General features: G+C 33.6%; 1 protein-coding gene across 1 annotated transcript in view; it reads left to right on the top strand.

Annotated features, from left to right (window-relative positions):
* LOC146999040 (uncharacterized) overlaps positions 1–22,954 on the top strand; it is a 92,167-nt gene that overhangs the window by 25,778 nt on the left and 43,435 nt on the right. The window contains exons 4-7 of the mRNA XM_085812245.1: positions 2,610–2,638; positions 11,864–11,936; positions 16,615–16,643; positions 18,390–18,462. Coding sequence (XP_085668371.1) covers positions 2,610–2,638; positions 11,864–11,936; positions 16,615–16,643; positions 18,390–18,462 — 204 coding nt within the window. The remainder of the gene's footprint in view (positions 1–2,609; positions 2,639–11,863; positions 11,937–16,614; positions 16,644–18,389; positions 18,463–22,954) is intronic.

Below are 22,954 nucleotides of genomic sequence, written 5' to 3'. Positions count from 1 at the left end.
TGTAAGTTCCTACATATACTTAAGGTTTATCGAGGTCTGGTGCCACATATCTTACTGCCTGATGCAGTCTCTGCAGGTTCTAATCTTCTCTAAATTCTGCTGCCCGGTGCGGCCACACGTGCTCTGGCGCCTTTTCTGGGTTTATGTGATTAACAAATCAATTATTCTTGATTGAAATAACACTAAATGTAATCTTTTGGCCTATGAATATCATTAAAAATCTATTTTTGCATATTGAAAGATATTTTTTTAAAACTTTTTCCTTGTGAATATTTTTTAGCTCATTTAACTCAAATCTGTCTAGATTATCGCGCAGCAGCACCACAGGTCCAGGGTTCGATCCCCGGGCTGGGCAAGGTCGACTCAGCCTTTCTTCGCTTGATTGCCATCTCTTGGGTCGATAAAATGAGTACCAAGTTCGCTTGGGAACTGGGGTTCCTGCGACAAGCTGACCACTTGTTCAGGGCATATGCACCCCGGGGCCCACAGTCAAGAAAGCAGATTTCAGGGTGCTGCAGGCATTGGCCCATTAGGGCTGTTACGCCACTGAGGTAACTTAAACTTCTAATCATCGTCAAGCGTAATGCCAACAGAAAAGGATGCCATACTCTTTGTTATTTAGTTACTAATAGAAACAAAATTTAGGCTTTGCTTCATGAGTCATTACTCAATTTTCATGTGTTGCATAAACAGGCTGGTGATTTGCAAGGTTGGTTGGTGCCAGGGATATAAAATGTTAGTAGGTGTAAAAATCAATGATGTTCTTATGTAGTAGAATGCATCAGTTTGAGATGTGGCCCTAGCAGATATGCAGCTACAGAGTGAACTTACTGATCACATAAATTTAAGCTAAAGTGATTAGTGCCAAAATGAAATTAAGAATTGGGAATCTATGTATGTTTTATTGTTTGTGTGGGGGGAATCAAGTGCATATACGTAAACCATACACACACACAGGCACGCACAAAAAATTTGGTGGCATTGAAGTCCGGAAATTCTGGATATTGGACGTCCAGATGTTGGACTTTGTACTGTATTTTTCTGTGAATGTAACATGAGAAGGTGTTCCACTGGTAAAATGGAAACACAGGGGTTTAACATTGAGTAAATGGCTATCTCGCTAAATTGGCAAGAAATCACTAAGCTGGAAATGTTTTGTTTAAACGAAATTTTGCAGCCGAATTTGGCAACATTTTGATCCAGTCTCTGTATTATCATGCTAAATATTATAATTCAGTAACTATCATTGATCATTATATTAGTTTTAACCATATCTGGGCCTCATGTGCTTTCCTGTCATTTTGAGAAGCAGAAAGTACTAGAAATAAATAGCTTAGTGGCTGGGTAAACACTACATAAGAACTTAAAGAGTATCAGTTCTCAGTTGTTATCGTGAGTTGGTTCATCTGGCTCAAGAACTGAAAGATAAACTTAGCTGGATGCTTAACCTGCATTAACCTCCAGACTGTGTCCAGGATCAATGGAAAATTAAATGACAGCACTTGAAACACCACCTCCCATCATATGACACCATAACAGGACATTGTATTTGACTCCTTCAACCTCTGGCATAAACATTTGTGGGGCTATTTGATGTTCAAACTTTGCTTGAAATTTGCATCCAGTTGTCTTTTGAAATTAGATGCTGCTTTACAGGAGACTTGATATTCCATCAAATTCTTCTGCTCTATACAGTACAGTACAGTGTGTCAATAAGAGTAATAAAAACTCCTGTTAATAACGATGTTTTCCTATATCAGAGTTGTTCTTTTCAGACGGTCTTTGCATTATATTATATTTATATTCACAAGAATACACAGTATTTATTATTAGTGCACATGAAGCAGTAAAACACACAGCAAAACTATTTATGTGAGGCTAAGTTTTGAGAAGCTTCAAGCAGATTTCAAAAAAGGATAAAAAATATTTCAAAAGACTGAGAAATGTGTGTCTCCGAAGAACAGCCGAGCATTATTTTGCTGGATTAATCAAGGGGCCTGTGGGAAGTACATGTGGAATATAGGTTGGGAACTGCTGCTTTAGAGGTTAGAATTTGGTATCAAAATTATATTTCTGTGTATCAGAATTTTACAAAAGTATGGTGTATATTTCTAACATAGGAAACTGCTATTATCTGCTTTTTCACAATATGGGGCTTCTTTGTTTCTCTAACTCTGCCCCCCCTCAAAAATATGTATCATGTTTGTAATTGGTTTTTAAGGCACAAGAATATTAATAATATGTTCTTTAGGTAGTCTAAAAAATATAACTTTCATTTTCTCTTTTCCATTGTGAAATTGACAAATGGTATTGATAATTAATTCTTTTTTTATAATAATTGACAAATGATATAGATAAGCAGCAGATGTCATTCCTTTAAAGAAAAAAAAAAAGGGGGGGGAAACCTTAACATGTTCAAAGAGTGTTTGCTTTTGTTTGTGGAATTTTGATTTTTATATTGTGTCAATTGCTTTCTAAAATCATGACCGCTAAATTTGTACACATATATTTTTCTATAGGAAAATAAAGTTATTTATTTATTTATACTCTGAATCAGTATGTATGTTTTATTAAATTTCAGATAGTATATTAATTCTTTTCTTTTGTAGGGCACATTGGAGGGAGTTCGACAGAGGAGGTTTGTATAACTATAATAAAACTATTTTAAGACCTTATCTATTTGATTTTCTGTGGAAGCTGTCATCTAAGAGCAGTGGTCTCAAACATAAATTGAATGGGCTCCTAATGCACAATATGAAAGCAGCTTATTCCAACTCGTTCTAATTATGTTCAGCTCATCAGCTGCCGGGCAGTAAAGTCACTGAACGTTGGTAGTTCAGTCCGAGATTCGACGGGCTGACTGCATGGGCGTTTTCATGGCTTTTCCCAGGTGTAACGTACATGTGAGCCACTTTCCCTTAGAAAGTCCTCCACGAAGGTATCCCTCCTCTTAGGCAGATAGCCCTCAAGCCTTTGCCATTATCACATAAACCAACCAAGCCATCTAATTATTTTGAATTGATAAATAACTTACTTACTAAACTAAAAATAAACAGTTTACAAAATATTTCCAAGTTGGCAAAAGTTGAGTACAAATAATGAGAACTTATTCTCTTTCCTTTACTTATTGAGTTTCCCGGTACTGTTCCATTTTGAGGACCGTAAAAAATAGCCAAATTATTGTTGATGCCAGTGCTGCCAAAAATAATTGCGGCCACCCTAATGCAAGAAAGGAAGTATAATAGGAAATAACTATCTAAAGATTGTTTTAATTTATACAAAAGGTTAATTTCATATAACACTTTATTATTATAATTTATATAAAAAAGGCTTAACATGACTGAATGGAAGCACAAGAGTAAATAACTATTTCAGCTCATTATTATAATTTATATAAAAAAAGGCTAAACATAACTGAATGGATTCCTGCATCGCTGTTTCTCTACCAAGTTATCGCCAAAGCTTAATTTCATCCCATTGGTCGTTCAAACATAATTTTCTGTAATTAATGATGCCCCTTTTCTTTGGAAAAATTCTATTGCAGACTTTTCGTCATGGGCAATTCCCAAATTGTTAAATCCATAGAATATCAAAAAAAAAAAAAAAAAAAAAAAAAAAAAAAAAAAAAAAGGATTTTAAAATTAAACTAGTATTTCAGTGGCATCTTAAGAAATATAGAACTATCTACACAGTTTGAAATCAGCATGTACGCTGGATTTGGTGCACTGTTAAATGGGCATGTTTGCTAGATTGTTGTACTTTTGTGCATACATTTTCGCTGCAATATTTTACGGTCCTCAAAACGGAATATTACCAGTTTCTCTTTGATATATACATGTATACATGTATTTGTTCAGCAGTAAGTGAATTTCTGTATTTCTCACTAATCATTTGAGCTGCACCATCTGATAACCATCAGTTAGTCTCATTCTTGTGCTATTAATTACCAACTGCACAGAAAAAATTTTCACATCTAAATGTATACTCAAACAAAGTGATTATTCTTGTAGCAAAAATTCACAACTGAGAATAAATATTTTTTTTATAAGTATAAATAATATTTAGTCAGATCTGTACCTTGAAATGTTTAAAAAAAGGGTTGGAGATGACTTTAAAGTACCCCTTGTATTATCGAGAAGTTGTTGTTTGGTTTATCGCCAAGTTGGTGTATTATTTATAGTAACCTGAATAGTAGAATTTTATGGAAACCCTATTAGGACGTAGTCTTTTGCATTATTCCAGGAAATTTTGAACCATGGGATGTTTTGCAAAGGCTTTTGTGGTGTGTGTTGCTTAGGAAGTACATTGCTTGTTTCATTGTTTAGACAGTATAATGGCTGAATGTAGTAGGATTAATTTGAAGTTTCTGTACGATTTAGAACGAAAGTGGAAAAGTGCATTAATTGGGAAAATTAATTGTGTAAATGTAGGTTTACTTAGTAGCCATAGTCCGAAACTATATAGTATATTTTTGACTCTTATTTTTGTGAATTTCTGTGGCAACGCCGATTTACGGATTGTAGATCAGATAGTTTTAGGAAGTTTTTGGATGCTGTTAAGGAATTTTGTGTGCCACAGACTGAAGATGAATGAAATTCTAAACAAGGTAAGGGGATTTTTGCTTTGTGTAGTGCTAATATACATAACAGGTTTTTCATTTTTTTATGTTATTTTATTGTTTGGTTTAAAATGTAGTTTATTGATTATTCACTCTTTGTTTGCCTCTACTGTAGAATTGGGTGCTCCTTTGACTTTTTAAGTGAAAATATATCGATGTGTACATGGACAAACTTAAGGGAGTGCATAAAGCATAGTTTGTGCAATTCTCTGATCTTTTTTAAGTGAGAATAGGTCGATGTGTACATGGATAAAGGGAGTGCACAATGCCATTTGTGTGCAATTCGGGAATTTTTTTTTAAGTGGAAATAGGTCGATGCGTACATGGATTTACCGAGTTTGTGCAATTCTTTGGCTTGCGTAGTGGCAGCCAAAATAACAAGTCAAAAAATTTCATGAACTCGGTATCCATGTACCACAAAAAATCGCCAAGTTTCACTAAGGGGTACCCTAAAATGTACTTTTACCAAAAAACAGTTATTTGAATTCAATATCTTTATATGAGTTATATTAAGCAAATTAGTTCCATTTGTGAATGGGCAATTCTCATATTCATTTTGAGTGATAAAAAAAATGATATAAAACTCCAAATCATTAAAATCTGGAACTTTCTCTTCAAAGTTCTGTCGTAAGAATGCCAATTTAGTTGGTGGGTATATATTCATAAGATACGTGAAATTGCTTTCGGGGTCACTTGAACCTTGCAAGCCACTAGTTTGAGATGACTGCCTTAGAAAAGTTCTTTTTTTTGTTAATATACTTCATTTTCAGAAATCATCAAAATGAGATATTTTATTGTATTTAATATACGACACTTTGACTATTTCTATCACATTTTAAGTTCTGCAAAGGCCACATTATATATTCTATTGTTATGAATTAACGAACTAAAGAATATTGATATGAATTAACGATATAAAAGCAGTAGATGCAGTTCGTAAGAATATTATCCTTTAATTTTTTAATATAATTGATAAATAAAAATACATTTAATTCATGAATTTTTATTTAAATCAATCGCATTTAAACATTAAATATTTTTATAAAATTATATAATATATATTTTCACTTTTTAAATGTACAGAAAATACATAATATTTCTCATGTCAGTTTAAATGGATATTCATCTAATTTCCTATGAAATGTTTTGCTCTTCCACCTGAGCTATGTCTGTCGACAGTCCTAGCTGATAAACCGTGGTAAATTTAGAATGATCCCTTTTAAGCAATTGTTAAATTTGAACCGTTTCAATTTTCCTCCCTTTTTTCTTTCTTGTTCATAATTTCATTATTTAATAAAACTGGCATCAGTATAAAGAAAATGCACCGTTATGTACACTGCTCAGCTGATAAGATAGCTGCTGATAAATATGCTGCATGCTGTTAAATATGTTTATGAAAGTGAGAACTAAATAAAAATAGGAATAAAATTGTAGGAAACATATCTATTACAGAAAACTCATTTTTACCCATATCTTTCTGATAAAAAAGAGGTATGCATTAAGGAATTCTGTAAGACTTAATTTAATAAAGATTGTTGACATGTTGAATCAGCGAGACACTAGGCTTCACGTCTGTGAGAAACTGAATCGATTACATGATATATGAGGTTATGGGAGATTTTTCTCTTTCCCTACTGAAAGTAGCTGAAGTTAAAAGTTTTATCAACAATGTATCACATCTATATTCTACTAGATTCTGATGCTCTGTTATTTCATCCTCGTGTGTTCAGTTCACGAAGTTGGCAATTTTGATGTACAGAAAGGGTGGAAGCGCCAGTGGCAGCAGTGCAAGGCATTACCAAGATTTTAAAAATTTCTTCTGTGTACATTTAAACCATCAGAGGAATCCACTGTGAATGATTTAGAAGTCCATACATCCATATCTGCTGAAACAAACACGCAGCTTTAACCAAACAAGTTCTTTTTTAGATTGTGCTGCGTTAAATTGCACATTCTCTCCAAATCAGAAGTCGTGGATTAGCCGTCTCTGGGCAAAATCTGGATTTCTAATGGAAGAATACTTGTCTGTGCATTTGTGCAGTCTCGAAATTCTCCAGTACCTTAAATCCTAACCCCCACATGGAAAGACGTAAATTCTTTGTGTAAGCTTCTTGTAAAAGCCATTGGAAACATTGTAGCTGTGAGGCATTTTGTCACCTGTTCAGAGGGGTTATTATTAGCAGATAAGGGTCATTCTTTTGAACTGTTAACTCGTGAATGACAGTGACCAATATGTTATGGTGATTTCCTATATGTTTTACCACCAATCCTCGAATTCCATATCACAGATTATGTTCTTACTGCATTAATATAAATATTAACAAGACATAGTGCACAATAAAAATTAAGCTTTATTTCGGAACTTCGCGCACACTCCTCGACAGCCGGCCTGTTTCGCTCTGCTCGCTACTCTTAAGAAACTTCTCCTCTAGGGTTGCCACACTTATCGGAGGGCGCAAGGCGCGCTCCTTATCGCCATCACCACAGTTTCCCCCCAGTTCCTTAAATGGCTATTCAAAGGAATGACATAGGTTAAGAAATTATCTCAGAGGATCCGTACTGTCGGGTATTTTTTTTATGATTACAAAATTATAATATAAAATTAGAAAAGATCAAAATGCAGTTCAGTATATAACAAGGGAATGACACATATAATAAACATGAAATAACAAAAAATATGTTACAATATGACTTTAAAATTGTTATGTAAGAAGCAAGTTTCTTAGGGAAGTGAACGTATCTTCCCGATCTGGTGACAGTTTGTGTCTTAGAGAGTTCGTTTGCAGATTTATTCTGCTGAACTGTCTTTAAGTCTTATTTGTTTTCAGTTCAGTCAAATTAGAGTCCGAAAGCAAATGGGCTGGTTTCACATGGTGTATAGACACAGTAGATTTCAGACCGTTAATATCAATTGTGAAAGTTTTGTTCATTCTAGAAAGGACTTTATGTGGACCTGTATATGGTTGGCACATAGGTGGCTTTACTCGATCGACACGTAAGTATACATGCGTACAAGACTTTAAGGTAGCACTTACGTAACACTTTTCTTGGCAATGTGCAGATATTGCTAGTGGATTTGTTTGTTGCATTCTATGCCGAAGATTCGTTATAAATTGAGTGTCATACGGAGATATCTTAGATGACGTTATCATATCACTAGGCAGCTTGAGAGTTGTGCCGTACACCAGTTCAGCACAAGATGACTGTAAATCTTCCTTTACGGCTGTCCGAATACCAAGCATAACAACTGGTAGTGTTTCAGTCCAGTTATTGGTCTCGTGAGCCTTGAGAGAAGATTTTAAATGTCGATGAAATCGTTCAATGATGCCGTTAGACATTGGATGATAGGCTGTTGTTGTGATTCTGTTCATACCCAAAATGTGCGTAAATTCTGCAAAAAGTGCGGATCTCATTTGAGAACCTTGGTTTGTTGTTATGATCGATGGGCAGCCAAAACGAGATATCCAACAGTTGAAGATGGCTCTGCAAATGGTTTCCGTTTTCATATCCGGGATGGGAATGGCTTTAGGCCATCTGGTACACGTTCAAAAGGTACACGTTGCCTTCTGATGGAGGTAACGGTCCAATGATATCCATATGGATTTCTGAAAAAAGAGCATCAGGAAGAGAGAATGTGCCCAGTGGTGCTTTAGTATGCCTAGAAATTTTCGATTTTTGGCAAGATTCACAGGATTTCACCCAATTTTTGATATGACGTTTCATATCGGGCCATACATAACGAGAACAAATAAGCTTCGTAGTAGCTGCAATTCCTAGATGTGACAGATTATGCAGATGATTAAAGATGAGTCTATGAAAGGAATTCGGAACAAATGGACGAGGTATGTCTGTTGATATGTCACAAAGAATATTACCATCAGAATACTGACACGGTTTAAATTCTAGTTTCAAAGATGATGTATTATTTTTGAGAAGGTCTTGTAAGTCCGGATCATGCCGTTGAGCTTCCGAAAATTTTTTAAAATCCAAAAATGGAGATTTTGTTATGGAATCAATTTCAATTCTTGAAAGGTCGTCAGCAACGTCGTTTTTTGAACCTTGCACATGCCTAATATCATTAGAGTACTGAGAAATAAAATCTAAATGGCGCAATTGTCGAGGTGAACATTTATGAGGGTTCTGTTTAAAAGCCTATATTAACGGTTTTTGATCCGTATTATAAATTATAATTATCCGTAAATTATAAAATTTCTGCCCTCTAACATGTGTCGGAATTTCTTAATTGCAGAATAAATAGAAAATAATTCCCTATCGTACGCGGACCATTTCTGTTGACTTGAGTTTCATAGAGAAAAATGCTATATGTTCCCATGTTTGTTGAGACAACTGCATAAGTGTGCTGCCTATTGCAACGTCTGAGGAATCTACCCAGATGCTTAGCTGGGCTCCGGGAATAGGGTGTCTCAAAAGGGTAGCCTGAGCAATGACATTTTTGGCAGCAATAAAGGCTTGTTCAGCATTCTCGTTCCAATTTGATTGTGGGGGATGAATCCTGAACATGAGAACGAGATTTCTTTTCATTAATATAGCAAGAGGTTCAATTCCGTTTTCACTAAGGTGAAAACCTAAGAAATCAATAGACATTTGACCAAAGGTGCATTTTGAAACATTTATGCAAAGAGCATATTCCTGAAGTTTGGAAAATAAAGCTTTCAAATGCCTGCAGTGTTCCTCAGAATCTTCAGAGGCTATGAGCAAGTCATCGACGAAAGCGTAAACACCTTCTAAATCCTGCGTGACTTCATCTATAAAACGTTGAAAAGTCGCGGATGCATTGCATAAGCCGAATTGCATACGGGTACTTTCGAATAAACCGAATGGTGTGCATATGGCGTTTTTGTGCATGTCAGCTGGGTTAATCGGTATTTGATGGTATGCCTTAATCAGGTCAACATGACTAAAAATTTTAGTACCGTGCAATGCAGCAGTAAAATCGGCTAAGCATGGAATAGGGTATTTGTCTTTTATTGTTTGAGCGTTCAATGCTCGATAAGCTCCTACAGGTCTCCATTCCAAACTTCCCTTTTTTGGAACCATGTGAAGTGGGGATGCATAATTGCTGCTCGAAGGTCTAAATGCCCCAATTGCATCATAGTTTGAAATTCTTGTTTTGCTATTTTTAAGCGATCTGGAACTAACCGACGAGGTTTTGCAACCACAGGTGGACCTTTAGTTATGATATAATGAACGGTGTTGTGTTTAACAGGTTGGTTAGGATCTGGTAATCTAGTAATTGAAGGAAATTCTTTTAAAATTTTGTGACATGATGTATCACTGAATACAGTTTTTACTGAATAAATGCTTGCATTTTTTACGCAACCGACGGTTTTAAAATGCGTTTTTAAATCTTTGAGACATTTGTTTCTGAGATCAGGCACCAATTCAAAGAAATGGAGAAAATCTGCTCCAAGAATGGGTTTACTAACATTTGCTATAAGAAAAGTCCATGTAAACTGTCATCTTAATTTGAAATCCAAAGAAAGTGTTTTTTGACTATAAACATGAATAGTGGAAGAATTAGCAGCGAAAAGTGTTTGTTGGTGAGAATTCCGTTTTTGAGAATTATTTGCTGGAAGTAAGGACACGTCAGAGCCGGTATCGATCAAGAATGAAAGGTTTGTTCTACGGTCACGAACGAACAGGCGACGTGAAACTTGAGACAAAGAATAAGTCGCCTCTATTCTTTGCTGGTTTCGTTTCCCTGCCATGAACAAGGTTTTGTACATTTGTCTTCTGTACACTTTTTCCCAAAACGTCTATGATACCAGCAAACAGAATAATCTCTCCTTTTCGAATTGCTTCTTTCCTTATTGCGATCTCCGCGATTGGCGAGCGACCACGAGAAAGAGAAATGCGATCAATACGTTTGTTTAATTTTTCTATTTGTTTAAATAATTTATCCGCAAAAGACTGATCGACTGTGCGAGAAACGGAACAAGTCCCTTAGGTTGGATTTACTTCTAAAATTCTGTCGGCAATTTCTGCAGCTTTATCTACAGTTAAATTGGAAACCGCTGCCAAAATAGACTGAACAGTCGAAGGCAAACGTTGAAGGAATAATTCTAACATTAAGTTATCAGGAACATTTAAAGATTCTACTGGACGTTTCATATTTCTAAGCAAATCGGAAGGTTTTCGAGAGCCTAATTCTTCTCCAGATAATAATTGACGAATTTCTTGCTGAGAAGATTCTCCTGAACGATTTATTAACTCAGTTTTAAGCTTTGTATATGGATAGATAGGGTCTGGTTTCATAAGTAAATCCCTCACAAGTGATGCAATATCTGGAGGAAGATGAGAAACTACATAATTATATTTAGTAATGGATTCTGTGATAAGTTTGGGGATGGCAAGAGCAAAGGTACTTTCACACATAATAAACCATAAAGGTGGATCTGATTGGTTATAAACCGAAATTTGGACGGCATGAACATCAGACATTGTGCAAGGTTTTTAAGCCAAAATAAAAGCAAAAATTTAACTAAAGAAAATGAAATTAAATGATAAGTAGAAAACAGAATTATAAGATGATCTATAATTACTACTCATCTGTGATTCGGAGGATGAAAACCGATGTAAACAGAATTACTTTTGGTTTAGAGATCTTGAGTGATGGCTTGTAGTCAAAACCGAAAGTGCTTGAGAACTGTTCATACGGCTTGATTTAACACAGTCCGGGTCACCATTATGGTGATTTCCTATATGTTTTACCACCAATCCTCGAATTCCATATCACAGATTATGTTCTTACTGCATTAATATAAATATTAACAAGACATAGTGCACAATAAAAATTAAGCTTTATTTCGGAACTTCGCGCACACTCCCCGACAGCCGGCCTGTTTCACTCTGCTCGCTACTCATAAGAAACTTCTCCTCTAGGGTTGCCACACTTATCGGAGGGTGCAAGGTGCGCTCCTTATCGCCATCACCACAATGTCTATAAATGCATTTTCTAATTCTGTACAGAAGCCCTGGTGTGAGAAAAACCCTTTTTAGGATTTCTTTTGGTAATCAAACACAAATCACAGTGGTTTGGTAATCGATCACAGATTACCAAATCATTGGTAATCAATCACAGTGGTGTAAACTATTATAAAGCAAAGAATATATGTGTTAGAGATTATATGAAGTATAATAAAATGCTTTCAAATTTACTAAAATTTTTATTTAAATGTAAAAATAATTTATATAGCACTCTAATTCTGATATTATCCTTTTCAGGCTGTCCACCTCCAATTTCTGATGGACCACGTGGCAGAAATAAGGAGCATGCTGGAGCGCTCTGCCACATCGGGTAAATAAGAGTAAAAATGTTTTTTGGCATATGCTGAAATTGAATCTTTTAATATTCAGAGTTCATACAAAAAAAGTCGTATTTCCTTAAAAGTCTTATTTTAATTTTGGCCAAAATGAGCAAAAGGTCCTTAATTTGAATGATCTAAAATTTCTGTCAGTTTTTACGACTGCCATTTTGAGTGTGAATTAGCATTTTGGAGGAATATTTTTGGTGATTCACTGACATATAATATGGTTATCTTTTGAATGGGTTCATGAGACATAATTTGTTTCCAATATAAATGATGGGATATTCGAGTTTCTAAGCAAGAAGTAAAACATAAGCATTTAGTATATTTATCAGTAGTAAGTCATTTTTTCTAATGAAGAGCTTTTAAAATTTTTTATTTTGGGGATGTGAATTCTTTTATTAAACAATTCTAAATTTGGCGACTTTTCAACATTTTGGCGATTTTAAGATCGGTTTATATAGAAACTTTTTAATTCCGAGACCTGAGAATTTTTTGACTATTTTTTTAAAACATCGTAACATTTATAAATTTCAGTAAAATAATGGTAATATATTGAAATTATATTTAAAAAATAACATTGAAATGAAACATTTTTATTTTTTGCTGTCATATTATGAAGTTTCATTTTGGCAACTTATTATACAATATTTTTGAATCTGAAAAATAAACAAGGTATAATGCCATAAAGCACAATTTACAAAACAGCTCTTAGCCAAAGCAAAATTAGCTATATAATTAATTAAAAATATCTTCTTTTTAATTTTTTCGTAGTAAGAGTTTTTCCCATGTTATTATCTCAGAATATTCAAAATTCTCGAAATGTGCATCAGTTTCCTCTATAAAATTAATTTTACATTTTTTCCCTCTTTTTTTTTTTTTTTTTTTTTCCCCAAAAGATTTCTGGCTTTTTGCTGTTACAGAAATGGTAGCAATAATTTTTCTTTAGGATTTTAGACATTGCAGCTTGGAAAGTTTAGAAGGATTTGATGGCAAGATTTATACATCCACGATTCTAGAAGATTCGAGAAATATGTGACAAAATGAAAAGTGTCTCCGTGGTATCAACACGTTATAGGTGTATTTTACAGAAAGTTTGCAATGAATTTCTTACTGTGAACGTCTGGAAGAACAATGAAAACATAATATTTGAATGTTTTACTTCTCATACTAGAACCTTAACATGTTTATCTTCCCTTTATTTTCCCTACTTTTCACTAGACACAGGTATGGAAAATATCAAAAATGCTTCTAATCTTATCACATGGGCAGGCACTATAGAAAGGGATTTTTTTATTAATAAAGAAATTGAAAACTTACAATTTAAAAGATTAATCCAATCTGTCTTATGCACCCTACACATAGCTGGCACTAGTCATTTTCCCACTCGAAGCAATCTCTGTAGATCCTAAATTCTGTTGCCTACTGCCTTTCTAAATGATTCCAATGACAGTTCTAAATTCTAAAAGTTTTGCTCTTTCTAGATTTTGTTGTTCAGTGTGTCATTAAATTCGTGTGTCATTAAATTCTAAAAATTCTGTCACATCAGCTCAGTGACTGGTCTTTACCATATATATTTCATATTTCTTCTGAATATTAATATTACTAAAGAAATAAAAGTAGCCACTTTTTCTGTATACTCTTAATGCATTTAGTATTTTTTAGAATAACAGAAATCCTTAATTAAATCCAAAATTTCTAAAATAAAAAGGAAATGTGTTGAAGAAAGAAACTGAATATATAAAGAAAATTATTCTTCAAAGATATGTGCAGTTATTATTATGTAAATTACCCAATTGTTTATGATTTCATCCTTTACTATAATTTCCGATTTCTATTTCTTTATATGATAAGAGTTACTGAGCCAGATTAAATTAAAATTAAGGGGCGGGATGTCTTCGTGAAGGACTTTGTATGGGAAACTGGCTCGTAGGCACGTTACACATGGGGAAAACCACGAAAACGGCCATTCAACCAGTCCGTTCGCGGGATTCAAACCTCGGACCGAACTACCAGTGTTCAGCGACTTTACCGCTTGTCTGCTGGTAGGCCCTCATTATTAGTTTGAATTTTACTGTTCTTGTTTAATTACATCATTGTGAGCTGTAATTGATTTTGTTAGTATCAGAACATGCCCAGAACATGCCTTTATGTTCTAAGTTCTTTTTAAATAAAGAGGCTTATTTAAACCTTTGTCTGATATTGTAGTTACTTTCAGACATAGCGATGATATGCTTCAAGTCTGTTGGGCATTTGAACTATTTAACTTTTACCAGATCAAGTAAACCCTCATAGGTACATTGTGAAGAGGTTGGCAAGTTAGGAGATAAAGCACGCAGAAACTAGGGAAAGCATTGGTTTGCATATTGAGACAAATCTCTAATTATTAGAAAAGATGCTTAAGGAGAAGAACATTGATATAAACTAGCCAAAATGTCTGGGAAGGCTTCAAATTAAAATGATGGATAAATATTTTATTGAATGTTGTTGCTACAAAACATAAATATTTTGTAGCTTTTAATGTGTTATTATCCTAATATCGTTTAAGAATCAAATTCATAAATTACATGTATTTTAAACTGAAACTTTATTGGATTTTAATAGGGCTTTTTTAACAAATGTTGTTAAAAAATAAAATTTAATAGTGGTCATGTAAATCCATAATGACTAAGGTTATTAAACTACCTAATTTAGTTATTTATAACTAACTGCTTACCCTTAAAAAGTATCTCTACATATTAAAGCGAGTTACTGTGTTTCATTAATTCTCACTGTGGTTAGAAGATAAAATACAAAAATGTAAAAATTCAAGTAAAACTTATGCTTTGTATCTACTGAGAAACTTACTTAAAATACTAACTACTTAAAATAATACAAAATATCTTATCACCTCTGCCGCCTTAATGGCTTATTGAAACCTGGCTTATTAACTGGGTTACGAAACCTGGAACTCTACACGAAGCTATGACAGTAACTGCATCAAACAGAGCCTGACTAACTTTCAACACTTGCCAACTGTACCTACATCAAGCCTTTCAGGTTTGTTCTAATCAGCAGGTCTCTTTCTAGTTAGGCAGCAGCGGTGACAACATCCAGTCTTTTGTTATGAATGATGCTGATTATGATCTTACATCTCATTTTAACCTATGCTGTTTGACATCAAATCTACCTGCTATTTACTAAGCTTCTAGGCTGACCAAGTATGTGACAAAATGAGACATAAAAAAAATCAACATAAAGCTAACTGTTAGTAAATCGTAAATGTCACTTATGTTCTTTCAAATATGTGCAACTATTATAAGTTTAAAATATTTAATGCTACTTGATAAATTGCATTAAGTTTATTTTATTCTCAAACTTATTAATAGTTATGTTAATTAATTCATGTTTAGTCATAATACATACTACTTAGGCAATTTGAATTGAATTTATTCAGTTCCCATTTGCTCATGGGTCCTTAATATTTTCATTAATGGTCCTTAAAAGTCCTTAATTTCTGTGTGCAGAAATGTGTACGAACCCTGATATTGGATATTTACAGTCATTTTCTTCTTCTTTTTTAACTAGGTGGTTAGTGCACTATTTCCTAGTAGTTGGCTTTAATTAATCTTGTAATGGTAATAAAAGTTTTAATAAAATCGTGATGCTTCAGATGCAATGAAGCCTAAGAACTGGTAGAATTTTGCATAATTTCCTTCTGAGGGAAGTATTTGTCCTAGAGACAAGATAGTTATTGTATCATTTATGAAATAAGAACTCAGTGACAAGAAGTTATCTGAAGTATTTAATAGCGGCTAATATCAAAAAAACCTCTCTGTCCTATGAATCATATTTCTGTTCAGTATCAATGAATTTTCTGGAAAAGAATCCTAGTGGTTCACGGGACTCAAGTGCCTATGTGTTGTTCTCAGGCATCACACATAAGAAAAAATTTCTTCTTTGGGGTCTGGATGTACTAAATTTGTAACTTGTTTCATATGCTGTTTCCAGTGTCTTATGAGCAATCTAACGGTATCTTGTCATTTTTCTGAGTGTACCTTTCAAAGGTAGTTGAAATTCAGCAGCATGATTTAAAAATTTCCTATAGAAATAAAGAAGTCCCCAAAAAATGTCTGAATTCATTAATAGTTTTTTTTGTTTTCGGGAAATCTTCGATAACTTTAAAAGGAATGTTCCAATTTTTGTCAATTATGTGATTGTCATAGACCATGCGTTAGATGGAGAAATTGGGACATGATGTCTGCGTTGCACAAATGGACTGGGTGCTAAAATCCCATAGCCTTTTTTACCTTCCAAACATTCACCGCTTAGACGGTTAATAATATATTTTTGAGTTAGTCTAAAAAAATGTAACTTTTATTTTTGCTTTTACCTGGCCATTGTGAAATGAACAAATCATTTTGATAACTAATTCTTTAAAGCATTAGTTGTCATTCCTTTAAACAAAAACCCTAAACATGTTCAAAAAATGTTCACTATTGTTTCTGCACTTTGGAATTTTACATGTCGCGAATTGCTCTTGCCATTCGTATTTAAAACGATGGCTGTTATATTTGCCTACAAATATTATCTGTAGCAAAAAGAGCGTTTTTTTAAAATTTGAAATCAGTATATATTTTTCTTTAAATTTCAGATAATATCTTGATTCATTTTTTTTCCCTTTAACAGGGGATACCTCGAGGACTGTCGTGCTGCAGGTTTGTATAATCATAATAAAACTTTTCTAAAACATTATCCATTTGATTTACTGTAAATACCATGTAAAAGCAGTGGTCTCAAACATAAATTGATTGCACAATTTGAAAGCATTTTTCTTATTCCAAATAATTCTAGTATATTTCAATGCGTAACTTACTTAAACTGAAAATAAAGGATTTAAGAATTATTTCCAAGTATTTCTGGCTACAGATTTGAGCCATCAGTTAGTCTCATTTTTTCTTATTAATTTTCATCTGTGTAGGAAAAATGTTTACTTATAAATGTACACTCAAACAAAGTGATTTTTCTTTTAAAAAAAATTCACAACAGAGGATGTTTTATTTTTTGTTAAGTATGAATAAAATTTAGTCATGTCTGTAGCTTGAAATGTTTGAAAAATTTATACGAAGTAAATATATTTATATGAATTTCATTAAATAAATTAGTTCTGTGTGTGAATTTTTTGGGAAATTCTCATACCTATTTTTAAGAAGTAAAATAATTTAAAAGTGGACTGTAAATCATTAAAATCTTAAAATCTTGTCTTAATAATGTTAATTAAATTACTAATTAAAATTGCAAAGCATGCGAAACTGCTTCAGGGAGTCACGAGTAGCCTATAGGCCACCAATTTTAGATAGAAAAGTTCTCTTTTTTGTTAGTGTACTTCATTTTTAAAGATGATCAAAATGAAATTGTTTTATCATATTTAATATTTTCGACTTCTATTTCTATCATACTTAAAGTTCTGGACAGGCCACATTGTTTATTAAATTGTTATGACTTAATTAACTAAACTATTTGATTGCATCTCACTAAATTGTATTGAGTGTCATAGTTTCTCCAGATCCAAAGTCATGCATTAGCTGTCTGGGCCGAATCTGCATTTCTTGGGGAAGAAAGCTTGGCTGTGCATTTGTACAGTCAAAGCTTGGATCCATTGGAAGCTTTCTTTGCAGCTGTGTGTCATTTTGTCACCTTTTCAAAGAGGCCTTTAGTAGCAGATAAGGGTCATTCTTTGAAGTGAACTTGGGAATAACATCGACCAGTATGTCCATAAACTTTTCCTATCTCTTGGAACCATATTTCGTGGTTACTTCTTAGCTCCCTTAGCTCACTGGAATGTTGAATGTTAAGATGTATTGTTGACTGGCTTTCCATCTTGCTGTGGCTCATCATACGATGTTTTAATGTGAAATCCTTTCCACTCAGGATTCTGATTTGAAGTAGGTGCAGAAATCTCCTGTTAAGACAAATGGTACAATTATACAGGTTTAAAAGAAACATTCGTTTTGGGATATTTTCATATCACATTAAAAAAGTGTCTCCATTGTTAATTTGCAGTTTAAACAGCTTTCTATGCCTGTCCTTCCACAATCCAAAGTAATGAAATTTATTTGAAAGCAGTTCAAAAAACTATGCTATAATGAACTGGATTGAGATAAGATATATTTTGAAAGACTCTTTTCTGTTGACCAACATCTCTACTATGCAAGTTTCTCGTTTCATGGCCCATAAGCTGTACTTGCATTGTGTAAGCAAAACTCTTTTTAGGATTTCTTTTGGTAAGCAAACACGAGTACAACTGCAGGTTTTTTGTAACAGTACAGTGGTGGAAACTTAGAAAGCAAAGAATATATGTGTTAGGGCTTATATGAAGTTAATGCTTTGAAATTTACTGAAGTTTTCATTCAAATGCAAAAATAATTTATATAGCACTTTAATTCTGATTTTATTCTTTTCAGTCCAAAAAAATGTGCTTGCAGCTAGACATGCTGGAAGAGTGGGTGGACCAACTAGAGACCCTCATCCAACTAGGTAATTCACAGTAAAATGTTTTTTAGCATATGCTGGAATTGTATCTTTTATGTGTATTTAGTACAGTACAAAGTCCAAAATCCGGACGTCCATTATACGGAATGATCTAAAATCTGTACCTCAAAACCACCAACAAAAATTTTCTCCTAGGCTTTACGCATGTGGATTTGATTTCCCCCTCCTTGCATAAGAAAACATCTGGAGAGTCTCGATTCTTAACACTAAATAAAATACATTGTTACTGAGTAAACAATTTTTTTTTAGTATAAATTTGTATGATCAGTAATTTGATTCTGTAGTTTCATATTTGCTTGGCACACATTCTCAAACTGAAACATTTGACATAGATATATTGTTGATCTGATGCCAACCTGGCGAATCATTATTTGTTATACTTTTCCTTTCATTACTGCAGGTTTATCAAAACATGACAACTTGAGTAGTGACTCATGTAGCGATGCCTAAAAATTTTTTTTATGTTAGCATTTGAATAATAAAGGCGTGTGGTAACCTTTTATGTTGACAGTACGCTTGGCTATGATTACAGATTTCAGATAAATGCGATAAAAAATGTTGAGGAAAAATTTACCTAAAATTTCTTTCTCTATGCTGTAAGTAGATTTTGTTGATGATACTCATAGACCTAAAGATTATGTTTAGGGCTATTTGAGTTAAGAATAACTTATTTGTTTTTCGCATAAACGCAGAACCTGTGCCAAGGCTCATATGGTCGTGCCGAGTCGCATAATTTAGGACCCACAGAGGCATCGGGCGATAAGATATATAGTGTCGGCCCTCATTACTGCAGTAAGGCGGTAAGATATTAGTGTCGGTCCTCAATAAAGCTTAAATATATGTTGGAATTTATTTAGAACTCAAGCCTCAAGCATGGGAAAGAAATAGACATAAATATAATAAATAACTAAGCTAATGCAATTTAGGCCTAATTGTCTCAGTGCTTGATAGAAGCAAGATAAAATTTAATGGAACAACTTGTCGTTAGTCGGCAACCTCACGATGCATAGCCAAATACGTTGTAATGTATTTTGCAGTAATTAACAAAACAGACAATCTTCTTACATTCATTACATTTTATTTCTAGTTCACGGAAATAGATAATTTGGAGAAATTCTTTAGCGGCAAAACTTTTATACTACTACTAGCTGGTAAGAACTTCACAATTCTAATTTTTAAAACAATTTCTTGCATTGCTGAGCAACGGTTACATAATACAAATATGACGTTGGCACTTCAACAATAAATTAATTAAATAATAAATAAATTTATTAAATAGCAAGATATTACAACCTCTTCCCCCTCCAGAGAAACTTTAATTTATATTTTTAAAAGTTTACGTTTTTTTTTTTCCTTCAAAACAACAAGATCAGCACAATACAGAATTGAAATACAAGAATTTTAAGAAGAATTAAACAAGAAATAACATAACATACACTGAGGAAGAGAGGAAGGAACAAAAAAAAAATTTTTTTAAATCAATATAGAGAAACAAATTATTTAATCGGGACAGGGAGTATGACTTAATGAGTCTACATTTTTATGGTTCTTACCACTTCGATGAATGACCATGTAATTGTAGAGTTGTGTAGTACTAATGCCGATCTTATAAGTCATGGATTTAGACTCACATTATTTTTGAGCCAAACTAAGGGATTATGATCGGTCATGATGAGGAATTTAGGATGCCCGTCTAAATAACATTGAAGTTTCTTTACAGCAAATATTATGATGGCACATTTCTTTTCTTTGGTAGAGTACTTTTTCAGTTTCTGTAAACTTCTTACTCAGGTATAATACTGGATGTTCATTGTCTCGTTCATCTTTTTGAGCCAAAATGACACCCATACCAGAGTTTGAAGCATCAGTTTGCAAAATAAACTCCTTAATCGAAATCAAGTGCATGTAGTATGGGCCTTTGAGACAGTTTCTCCTTTAGCTTTTCAAATGCTTTTGTGCACTCTTCTGTCCAATTTAATTTCCCTTTCTTTAAGTTTCCTTTCAAGGTTTCTTTTAAAGGTGCTGCTATAGATGAGAACATGGGAATGTAATGATTATAATATCCCGTTAATCCTAAAAATGCTTTGACTTGACTTTTTGTGGATGGCACTGGAAAATCAAGAATAGCTTTTACTTTCACTTCACTTGGCATTCTTATACCACGACCGACAATATTTCCTAGATAATTGTCTCTATCTTGTGCAAATTTACATTTTATAGGTTTAATAGTTAAACCAGCATCCTTTTTTTTGGTCAAAACGGCTTTCAGGAGATTTAGATGTTCTTCCCAGGTGTTTTAAAAGATTGCCACGTCATCTAAATATGGAACAGCAAAGTTTTCACAACCGTGAAGGATTTCGGCCATCATTTTACTAAATGAAAATGGTGCATTTTTAAGTCTGAAAGGCATCCATAGATGTCTAAATGTGCCAAAACTTGTAACAAAAGTTGCAAAACTTTGAGCATTAGGTGTTAAAGGTATTTGCCAGTATCCCTTTGTTAAATCCAAAAGAGTTATATATTTTGCGCCTGCTAGCATTTCTACTCGTTGTGTTGATGTTAGGCAAGGGAAAGAATTGTGTTTTTGTCAACTTATTCAATTTTCTATAGTCGATACAAGGTCTTCGATCCCTCCCTGCTAGTTCCACTAAAATCATAGGAGAAATGTAATCTGAATCTCATATTTCAATTATTTTATGCTGAAGCATTTTATCAATTTCCGTTTTTAATCGTTTGTCTAGGTGACATTCTGTATGGTTTACAGTGCATTGGGGTGTTTTCTGTCAATTGAATGTCATGCATTATTAAATGAGTTTTTCCAGGCTTATTAGAAAATATTTTTGAAAACATCAGCAGCATATCATACAATTCTTGAATCTGTTGTTCATTTAGCTTATCACTTCAGGAACTGTTTTCTTTAATGTTCTCAAAATCAAATAATGTTGGTTCCGAGTCAATTGTTGGGAAATTTTCTTCCATATCATCCATTTCAGATTCATCTTCTGCAATCATAAGGTTAACCGATTCTGCTTGCCTATGATAAGGTTTTAGCATGTTAACATGGTAGACTTGATTAAAGTCTTTTTTTCCTTCGAAACTCGCAACATTAGTTTCGGATAATTTCTTCTCAACCTTCTGAGGAGCTTTCTATTCAACTGCTAGTCTGTTTGGTTTATTCGTTGATAAAACTAATACTACATCTCCTTCAGAGAAGTCTCTTTTAATAGCTTTACTATTTTACCACACTTTTCTTTTGGTTTGCATTTCCAGCATTTTATCTGTAGCCAGCTCTTTGCACCTTTTTAACCGATTTATCAATTGAAAAACATATTCAACAGCATTATTTCCTTCGTCTTCAGGATTCATCCATTGTTCATATAATAATGTTACAGGTGTTCTGAGATTTTGGCCATATACTAATTCTGCAGGTGTAAATGCCGTAGTCTCGTGCGTTATTGTTCTTAAAGCAAATAGAGCTGCGGGAACTAGTTTGTCCCACTCGGGCTGCTTCGATACATAAAACTTTTAAAATTCGTTTGATTGTTCAGTGAAATCTTTCAACATAATTGCTCTGCAGATGGTGTACTGAGCTTCTAGTTACTTTTATTCCAAATTTTTCTACAAATTCAATGGATAGATTGCTCATAAAGGAGGTACCTTGATCAGTTTTCGCATTCTTTTTCTCTTTCTTCTCTTTTGCATTCTCTTTCTCCTCTTTCGCGTTCTTCTTTTTGTTCCCTTTCTTCTCTAATTGCAGCCAGTAGTTCTCGAGTAAACTCCTCATCATAACCAGGACTTTCAGTAATCAGTTTCTGCAACTGAGCAATCTTAAATTCAGGTTTCACGGTTAAACATAACTGTCCTGCTAGTACTTTTATATCCTGTTTTTTTTTTTTTTTTTTTTTTTTTTTTTTTTTTTTTTTTACTCCTAGCTAAGAATGATATGTTGACACAAGTTACCTTTATTAGGCTTCCTTTTGAAATTGAATCTACTTGTACTAAAAATGTATAATTTCTGGCAAGATTTAATTTCTCAAATACAAAATTCACACCAACCAGTTGGAGAGAATTATTTAAACAACTTTGCCAGGTTGGCACAAAATACTATAATACTACGTCGGGTTAACGTTTTAACTCACTATTCACAAGCCTCGTTAGCTATAACTATATAAACACCTTTGCCAGGTAGGCAATACAATGAAATTTTACCCGCGTCAGTTTGACGATTTTCTATCTATCTCCACGCCTGGTTGCCGATAACCAAAAACAATTTTTGCCAGTTTGGCAATACAACTTTTAGAATATATAATCTGTAATACGTTGGAATGACGTTACTACCACACGCCTGGATGGTGAGAACTAAGAAAAGACTTTTGCCAATTCTGCAGTATAATCAAATCACACTAAGTCAGTTTGACGTTGCTACTTATTTTCCACGCACCTGCTTGGCAACAAATTCAAAACTCAGCTAGCAGTT

Source organism: Stegodyphus dumicola, chromosome 1 (assembly GCF_044657685.1).
Source record: "Stegodyphus dumicola isolate Sdum_Otavi_A_Nest chromosome 1, ASM4465768v1".
NCBI classification, from domain to species: domain Eukaryota; kingdom Metazoa; phylum Arthropoda; class Arachnida; order Araneae; family Eresidae; genus Stegodyphus; species Stegodyphus dumicola.
This window is presented reverse-complemented; position numbering and strand designations above follow the sequence as displayed.